Genomic DNA, 9920 nt, shown 5'->3' on the forward strand with positions numbered 1-9920 from the left:
TTGATAGAAGTATCTTCATTAAAATATCAAATTATACCCTACAGTAAAACTGCATTCAAAACCACACATTACCATTTTAGAAGATGATAAAATCATTTATTGTGTTTTGACAGTGTTAAAAAACAGCGGCATTATTACAAGAACTATTTTGCTAATCTTAATATTAGTATGCAAAAATGTGTTCTGTTTTGTATCCCAGTTTGTCCAGATTTGGCAGACACGCATACTGGATCATTGGGGGGGGACCACACAGAACAACAAGAACGTCTGAGGATGGAGGTGGTAGGTGCGCCTTGATCATAGTCGAGGTAACAAATCCAGAACTATACTTCCAACCTAAAGAATAGACAAAGAGAAGGTAGAGGCAGAAAGTTTGACTCAAAATACTGAAAGGGTAAGAATTAGAAGGTTTTCCACTTGTCATGTCAATCCAGACGTGAAGCCTATAGATAGGTGTCAAACTCAAGGCCCGGGGGCCAGATACGGCCCGCCACATCATTTTATGTGGCCCGCGAAGACAAATTGTGCATCAAATTCGTGTCATTACTAGAATTGCAAATTGTCTTTACTTTTAATAATATCTTTTTTTTTAAATATTTGACCAGTTTTTACTCATCTGATTTGAAAACGAGTTATTTGTCAGTTTGTTATGTAGCTTTTACTGTATAGAATATGAGGTGCTCGTACATTTATTTGGGTTGACAGTCATAATGGCCCTACGAAAGAAGCTATGACGACAATGCGGCCCGCGAAAAAAACGAGTTTGACACCCTTGGACTAGAGCATGCAATTTCCTTGTTCAAGAGAATTCTTCATTTGTGTTTTTCTTTCACCATAGCTTATCTAGTTGTTTATTTTGGTGTGTTAGGTTACTCTCTCCAGTCTTAATGTCAAAAGTATGTTGAGATCAGTGGGCGAGGCTCAATGCAGTTATATAATATTTATGATGTAAATCCAAATAACTTAAGTCTATGACAAAAAATGAAGGCATTACCCTCAGTGTTGCAATACTTGGAGTGTCCACTCCCCAAATTGTTCCCTTTCCCATTTAGTGTTCCTGTTTGTCACCAATAGTGTTTGTGTGTCGGCATGACAATAAGAGTCACGATCTTTGATTTAAAATGGAAAACAGAAGTTGTGGGGGATCTTCTTTGAAAATAATAGAAATTGCAGGTTTAAAACATTCATTTATGCCCTTGCTCTCTCAATCACTCTAAAAAGGTATAAATAAAGAAAATGTGCAAATAATAAGACTCTGTTGTTAAATTAGTAACAAGTTTTTGGTGACATCCATGGCAACCAAAAATAAAACACTTCAAAGAGCAAGAGCACTATTGTATTGCTCATAAATAATGATCATGGATCGGATTTTCTGTCAGGAACGAATGAAGACACCGCATGAAAGAGGAAGAACATCTTTCAAGGATTTCACGACAGAGCTTATGTAAAATATTTAGCTCGTTATTTTTTTCTCGCTTTAAGGATTATGCAAATGCACATTTTCCAAGCTACTTTAACACACTGTCAGAGCTAAAGCTCCCTGCTTGGATTTTCCCTCAGCTGACAAGTCTTTGTTACCATTCTTTCTTGGAAAATTCAACAGTGCAATCTAAGGACTAAAGCTTGGAGAGTTTCGACGACACGTGTGCTCCCTCTGTCCTATATCAGTTTATAAGCTAACTCTGAATGGAATTGTTTGTATCATGAATGCAGCCAAATTCATTGTTTCACAGTACTTTTCGTGTGGAATTGTGTCATTAATTTGTGCTGTGTTACGCTTAGTATTGTGAAGCATTAGTGTGCGGAGGCAAACTGTATAAGCACAAGCTACCTCCTGCTCACCAGACCTAATATTTGCCTTCCACAAGTAGTGCATTTCTAATTTCATCCTTAATAAAATGCCGCAGTCGTCAAACGAATTAAAGTAAAAGTCAAGCCCCCAAAATTATTTACACTAATATGTTGTATGTGCCTCCTCTAGTCCAAACACATATTCATATTGCCTTTGTGGAATATTAGTTAGGCAGCAAAATTCAACCATTTTTATTAATTTTGCCACTTGATGTCAACTGAAAATGACATCACAGTTGCTAGGTCTCAGGTCATGCTTAATTACCTTCACTAGGTTTGTCCAGTGTAAACCAGAGCTTCAGTTTGTCAGGATGGCTTTTCTCCACCTCGTGAAGCTCCTCCCTGAGAAGAATATCTTTCTCTGTCTGTAGAACAACATATAGAGAGATACTTAAAAAGTGTTTAAACTGTATAAAGAACAATAAAGTATAGAGCTGACCTGGTTGGCAAAAATGAGATGGCACATCGTGTTGTCACTGGGGTCTGCTGCAATTGTCCGAATTAACTGCAACATTGGTGTAATACCTGTCATGGCAAAAGACTTCATTGATATCACTCATATGTGACTCCCGTGTTGCAAATAGTCTCTAAACTTGGTCTTCATCTTTAATTAAAATGTTATTTTTCTAAGAGTATTATTTCAGCAACAACTAACAAGAATAACTCAATAACAGACTTGAACAAAACCTGAACAAACCTGTTCCTCCAGCAATCATTCCAATCTGTTTAAACTTCAAATTCCTTGGTTTGGACTTCTTGTCTGGTCGGATGGAAAACTGACCTGAGAATAGAAAAACCTGCATTTATCTCTCCTTGTACAACAGTGACATCTGCTGTTGCAATCGTGCACATACAGTACACTCAATGTTTCATTTTTTCCCAATGTTATGATAAAGCAAGATGTGATAAATCCTATACACAACACCTCATCATGACAAAATGATTGGGGGATTATTTTTTTTTCAAATTCTTAAAAAATAAAATCAAACATGGACTCTAATGACTTATTTGTGGACCTCCAAGACAGGTGTGTTTCGAAACACAAATCTAGGGAAGGGTAGAGAAAATTTTCTGCTGTTTTGACGTGGCCTCCATCATCTGTAAACAGAAGTAGTTCTGAACCAGCTGGACTCTTCCTGTGGCGAAAGGATAACCTTTCAGAAGGACAACCATCTCTGCATCACGCCACCAACCTCCTGGCCAAATTCTCAGAACATTGATGTTTTCTTGGAATTTTCCCCCAAAGTAAAGAGCAGATCCTAAAAGAGCAAAGCTAATTCAACATGGTGGTGCTTGAGAGATGCTGCAAAGAGGAATGGGGGAAAAAATAGTGGCACCATATTCATAAAGTAATTGCTGTCAAAGGTGTATCAGCAAAAAACTGAACATGTGTACATGTGATATCTTGTTTTTTTTTGTCAATTGCAATTTGATTTGCAATGTTTTGTGTCATTATGGGGCGATGTGTGTAAAATTTTGAGTCGGGTGGAAATAAATGTATTCCATTTTGAGAAGAGGCAAAAACAAAACGTGGAAAAAGTGAAATGGGGGTACATTTTGGATGCACTGCAGTAACTGCACACATACCCTTGCCTCTATACACGAGCAGTCCGTTAGGTCCCCTGAAGTCAATTACGTCTCCAGTCGCCATGTTGTCCAGGTACTGCGACATTTTCCCTCCCTCTGGGAATGAGGGGTGCGTGTTCTTATAGTACACCTAGCAACACAAAACATTTTTTTAAATCAAGTACTGTACATCAAATGTGAGCTTGTACCTGTGAGCATGTACCTTGACAACCAAGTCAACATATCCTTGCTGGTCATCACTGGAGACTGGCGTGTAGGCTCTGACGACCAGGCTGCCATTCACCTTGGCCGAAAGATACACGTGCTGACCTGGTGAAATGAACCAAACAAGTGGATTTAATACCCAAAGCATAAATGCACTAACATAGTCATAAATGATAAGGACAGTTGGGTGATTTAGTACCTACTGGTAATCCAAGGATATGATCTGAAGACGGAAGGCCAAAGCGAAATTTCTTTGTGTCATGACTAATTTCCTGCAAAGGAAAAGAACAAGATCAATGAGAGCCTGACTAATAAATGCATTGATTGGTAGACAGACAGTGTGCATACCTGTTTAGCTATGAGCTTCAGAGGATATTTAACCATAGGATCGAGCAGGGTGACTGGCTGTTTCTTCTTGTTTGAGAAGTACAGCACACTTACAACTATTACGCACACAGCAACCAGCACAGACAAAAGCTGCAACAGATATAACATACAAATGTGTTGGCAGATTTGCAGCTTTGACATGTAGGTACTTTACAGCAGTCAATTCTACATTTGAATTCTCAGTATTACAAATGACAACAAATCCTCAATGACAGCACAGGAAAATAAAGACTGTTCTTCTCACCATACTTGGATCCATAGTTGTACAGAGTTGAAGATTGTTCATTCGTTCATGCAGCCTGAGAGACCAGAGTCCACTCAGTTATAGTACCTTTCACTCCAAGCATGCTGGGGGAGTTGCCCATCATGCAACTGGAACATTAGCTGTTGAAAGCACCAATAGGAAGTCAGTGTTCAACATGACACTACATAGCATGACATCACACTTGGACAGATAGAGGGAGGGAATTAAACAAGAGACTAAAAAGAGTGGTTGGCAGTTGAACTATTTTTGTAAATGCACAAAACACATGATGACTTTTTCTCAACATCTACAAACATAATAAGTAATGTCGTACTTGTGCACGTCAAAGCAGAATTCCAGTCATCAAATGTATGTACAAAAAACAAAGTCCAGTCTTTTATAGTCCTATTACAGTGCAAACAGCAATTACCCTCAGTTAGACAATGCTAGAATGTTGATATCATGGGAGGCTTATACTAATATCGCATAGCTGTTAGTAAACATTTCTCTAGTCTTGTACATATATTTAAAATGCACTGCACACTTAGTCCTTTCTTTCAAAAAGCCGCATCCACATCAAACAGCATAAATGTATTTGTCAAGTAGGGTGCCCTGTTCCCAGTTGCCCGGACGGGAGGACGTCATCCCCACAGGCAGACAAAGCACACAATGAGGTGACTGACACTGAAGTAGGACTTTTGAAATTTAAAATTCAGAAAGACAAAAAGTTAGTATGACACAATAATTTATTTAAAAAATAATAATGGAGAAAATAAAAGCCAATAAGATACAAAAAGATAATAAATGGATAAATAACGGGTTTCAAAATGTTTAGCTGTGATGGGTTGTTCTCCTTGTAAAAATGAAGAAAAATGGTGTTCAGCTGCCTCTTCCACATGAATGGCCTTGTTCTAATAAGAACAAATAATAAACAGGACAGTAAGTGAATATATTCAGTAGTAGTTTTTGGCATGGGCAACATGGGCAGCATTTTTTTGTCATGTGGGGGCGGCCCAGAGAAAAACCCACACATTGAGTGAATAAACTAAATAGGTCAGAGCAGACAACTGGGTAATTGTGGTAGTACAATGCTGCTTTTCAAATAACGCATGTAAAGGGGCTGTTACACATAACATATTATGTCTCATGTATTGTACAATATTGCAGAAGTGGTATTATCAGCTTCCTGGCATCTAAGTTTACACACAACAATGCTGCTGTGATGCTGTTCAGTGTGTATATTCATCATTCTGTCAGTGATGTGATGTGTGCCATCATTATCAACATACTATATGCACTATTCCAAGGCCAAAACAAAGGATTTATTATTACCTCAGGTGACAATGTGTTCTTCTATCCTTTTGTTACATTACTTTACTCTTCAGAATGAATGGCACAGTAGGTGCAACACAAAAATAAACTTGCAACAGGGCAGATTGGTCTATTTGAGAGAGAATGTATCTATATTCCAGACACAAATTAGGCAAACCTGGATAATTATCTCATTTTGACTCATCATTTCTCAATGTATACTTTATCCAGGGCAGTAACAGCCTGAAAATGTTTGGAAGGTGGTCGGCCACTATCAAGCCCCTTGAATGTTTATTTCTGTGATACTCACCTGCCTGGAGAGTATTATGCATAAAAACAGCAATGATAGTCCTCTTCCCAGCCACAGAATTCATCACTCGGTTCAACCAGTAAGACAGAACTTCTGTCGGATTACCTGAGTGTGAGATGACTACTCTCTCTCTAAAAAAAGAGAGAAAATTGACAGCATGTGGTTCAGTTTTCTACTAAATATGCAACATCAAGGTCAGTATGGTCGTTTTAAAACACTAGCTTGGATGTGATGAAACAACCTGAGGTGGGGAAAAAAGCATTCTAAAACACTGAGCCAACACTGATTTACTGTCTATGGAAGGTAATGTCAAACTATTGTTTCATTTTAGGCTTCACAAATAATAGTGCTCTATGGGGAAAAATATTTGTGACCTTTTACAATGTCCTTGTTTTGTCACTGTTCCAATGAGTGAAAAAGCTGCTTGACAATAGAACGCAGCCTGCAATGCCCTTTAAGATGCAGGAAACTCAACATCAAACGAGAACAGCAAAACAAAGGACGGAATAGAAGGTTTGTAACCTTTCGGACCACTTAGTCACTTACGAAACATTAACACTGAGGAAGGCACCATGTGGTTCCTGACTAGGGAATAAACTCTAACCTTTAAATCATTTTACCACAGGCATGACAATCAGTCACAGTTCTGTTTTCAAAGGCTGTTGGAAAAGTGTAGAACTATAAATCCATGTTAAATTCAAAATTGACAACCCAAATAAAAGAAATATATATGGACACAGAGAAGAAAGAAAGAGGGAATTACTCATCCTAGCTCATGACAAGCACTTGAATGCTCCAGTTGTTGGGTGTTCATACAATGGTCAGGCCACTAAATATAGAGGCCAGCATTGGTAATTGGTTATATGTTATTTGCCATAAGCCATGTTTGAATGGGCACCATAACATGCTCCAACCTGTGGTTAGAGCACAACTTGACAGAGGCATGTGAATGAGAGTATATTTTCTGCCTGAGAGGTTTCATTCTAAGCCATGTAAGCCCCTGGGTTCCTGTTTATGCAGCACGGTGGCCCATGTCCCAGTGGGAGTACACTGGTTGCTGGGTCCTGGTTTCCAGGCAGTTGTTGTTAAGCGTTGCATAAAAGTGTACAAAATACATGTCATGTTTTCTTTGAGGGCCAAAATGTAATTACGACAATTCAAATTCAATGTCCTTTGGACAATTCACAGCAGCTCAACAAAGTATCATAGAAAGCCATTAATGTGTCTTTTTTTGTAGCCCTGATAAGTATCAAATGAACAAATGGTGAACCAAACGTGTCTCATTTCGCAATGAGCTTATGTCAACATGTTTGAAGCCAAACGCTAACAAAACAGGTTTGTCAAATATTATAATGATCAAGCTGTATATTGTACAGTACTCTTGTCGAGGGCTGCTGGATTATGGGGAAAAATATATTAATCATGATTATTTTGGTAAGAATTGAAACCACAATTGTTTGAAGGATCATTTATTTGTTGGTACTTGACAACAAAATGTTTAAATGTAAAAAAAGATATTGAGACATACAATTATTTGAAACACTAATAATGTCATTTCCTTTTGGACCAATTTATTTTCATACAATTAAATCATTTTAAAAGGCATCGGTTTTACAGAAGTTGTATTAAATTGAAGTGTAATTGCCTTTGCTCTCTCGTGACCAGCATCCTCACCTGGCTTTAAAAAGATTCACAAGTATTTACCGCATCTGACAGTAGCAGGAAGTACATGAGTCTAATACAAACTGCTCTTGAACACATGTACTTTAACCTTAACCCAGTTTTAAGGATGAAAACGTTCAGATTGCATGCAATACAAGGACAATTACATTGTAGGGGACATTAATCCCAATTCCTGCATTAAATCTTAATGGAGATGCTCAAGAGCCACCTCCTTCACCTGACCTACATAAAGTACGAGTGAAAGCGGAGGACTGATCTGTTATGCAATGACGGGAATAGGTCAGCTGTAGAGATTGAGAATAATGGTTTGTTTTCGTCAAACTGTCGGATCACTTCGATCTGTGTTGACCAAAGGTGTATTTACGGGGTGGCAAGGAGTGGCAGCTGCCTCTCCTACCAAATGTTTTGCCACGCTGTGTGCAGTCAATCTATCAATACTAAATTAAAAATGTTATAAATGTTCCTTATATTTTCTTCATAGTGTGTAGAAAGTGTTTGGAAATAACTCCCGCTACCCCCTTCTTTTAAAACAAAATGGCCCCTTGCACATTTGTTTATGCAGACATCCTGGCTGCATAGTCGCAGCGGCAGGCAAAGGATTTTTAATGGAGAGTCGAGAATGGTGAAAATCGATCAACATTCAGTCTAAATTAATGCACATCTCACTTTGATGAGAAGGACATAATTAGATACATGTGCAAACTGGACTGGTTGAATATACAAAATCCCTAACAAGTGCCAATGGGAATACCTAGTACATGTACACACATGCCCGGGCGCATGTACACACGAATGTTATGATGAACACGGACCTAGCAGCACGAATTGCCATCAAACTTGTTTGATACTCGGCGCTCAAAAAAAGCCCCTGCAGAAAGTCGGGGATGGGAATAAAACCAGTTGTGCACACACATATCAGCATATCAAACACATTTTATTTTTTATTTTTGGTTCACAAACACCCCCCACATCCCAAAAGAACCCAGGCATTAGTTGATTTATTCTAAATTGAATACACAAATATATTAGCTAAGGCTGATTTAATAGAAATGAATTAATTGACCAGCTTCCAACAAAAACAAGGAATGAAACACGATTAAAGTCCAGATAAACAGCATTTACATTCATGTTTGCCACATCAGCAGAAGTAGGAATGTCTAAAACTAAACGCCACATGTTCTATCAGCTGAATGTGCAAGACAAAACTTGAACATAGCCTAAGAAATTGAAAGAGGTTGAAAAACACACTGGCCCATAGAATTTTATTAGTCAGAGAAATATCACTAGATATACTAAGGACATCACTGCTCTAAAGAAATTGTGTTAAAATGTCCTAAAACCTATGTTCAAGGTCAGGTCAGGTCAGGTCAGATCAAGATTAGACCATGTCTGTGCATCAGACAGGATTCACCATCACTTGACAAATCAATCCAATACCCCCAAACCAAAACTATGTTGATTGTGTCAGTTTCTACATTTGGATACCTTTGCATATTTCCTGGATTTAAGTACTACTATTAAACTAATATAAGACGGCTGTATAAATGCCAAACATTTAGGGCTGTTGTAGGATTTTTCCATCAGATTTGGATCAGAACATATCGCAAATTACTTTCAGTCGAGATGCTTTGGTTATTTCTGCATTTCTATTTAATGATTTTTTTTTTTAGGCATGATTCAGTTCATCTGTTTCACTAAATACAACATGAAACAAAAAAAAATGGGAGTAAAAACGCAAAAACAGAAACCTGGCTTACTCACACACATGTACGTGGAAAAAGGTTCTCAACGGCATTCAATTTTCATTTTCCCCAGATTACATATGGTTACAATCGACTGAAAATAAACTGGCTTGGAGCTGACAGGTGGTTAGGCCATCTTATTCAATTACATTCAAATGAAAGAAAATAGTCAAGCAAAAATGATGATCTTAAAACGCAGAAAGTTTCGTTTTGAATTAAAGCAGATCATGTTGGCTTGGTAGGCTTTGGGTAGACCCTCACAATATTATTACAAAAATATGGTCTTAATTTGAAATCTACCTATATAGAGCTAGAGTACTCATAAAATAGTTAGAAAACATAGCTCTCTTCTGCTTTCACAATGTTCCAAATGTTTAGGCACTGAACACAAAAAAATGTGGAACAAACTACAAATTCTTTTTCACTCCAGAACATTTAAAGGACAACACCTGAATATATGTGAACGTTGTCACCTAAGCCATAGAGAAGACAAGAACAAACATATGAGCAAACATCAGCAAGGTCACGCCCAGATTATGCAAATATTATAGCGTTGATAGGAAAATAGACACAGACACTCACACTTTTACGTTCAGTAAAA

General features: G+C 37.8%; 1 protein-coding gene across 1 annotated transcript; it reads right to left on the minus strand.

The window, feature by feature from the left end:
- Window positions 1-74: 74 nt before the first annotated feature.
- Window positions 75-4732, minus strand: LOC119124539 (NADH-cytochrome b5 reductase 2). The gene is made up of 9 exons (XM_037254620.1): window positions 4274-4732; window positions 3991-4119; window positions 3842-3914; window positions 3641-3747; window positions 3439-3568; window positions 2549-2632; window positions 2291-2376; window positions 2117-2216; window positions 75-336 (listed from the first exon to the last, which is right to left on the minus strand). Exons 1-9 carry the CDS (start codon window positions 4313-4315, stop codon window positions 164-166), a joined length of 924 nt encoding a protein of 307 aa, XP_037110515.1. The 5' UTR covers window positions 4316-4732; the 3' UTR covers window positions 75-163.
- Window positions 4733-9920: the final 5188 nt, after the last annotated feature.

This window comes from Syngnathus acus, chromosome 6 (assembly GCF_901709675.1).
Source record: "Syngnathus acus chromosome 6, fSynAcu1.2, whole genome shotgun sequence".
Taxonomy (NCBI): domain Eukaryota; kingdom Metazoa; phylum Chordata; class Actinopteri; order Syngnathiformes; family Syngnathidae; genus Syngnathus; species Syngnathus acus.

Coding starts and splice junctions, on each gene's coding strand:
- LOC119124539 (XM_037254620.1), bottom strand. CDS start 4,315: ATGAACAATCTTCAACTCTGTACAACTATGGATCCAAGTATG. Junction 4,120..4,273: donor CAACTATGGATCCAAGTATG/GTGAGAAGAACA, acceptor TATCTGTTGCAG/CTTTTGTCTGTGCTGGTTGC. Junction 2,633..3,438: donor GCTCGTGTATAGAGGCAAGG/GTATGTGTGCAG, acceptor TTCTATTCTCAG/GTCAGTTTTCCATCCGACCA.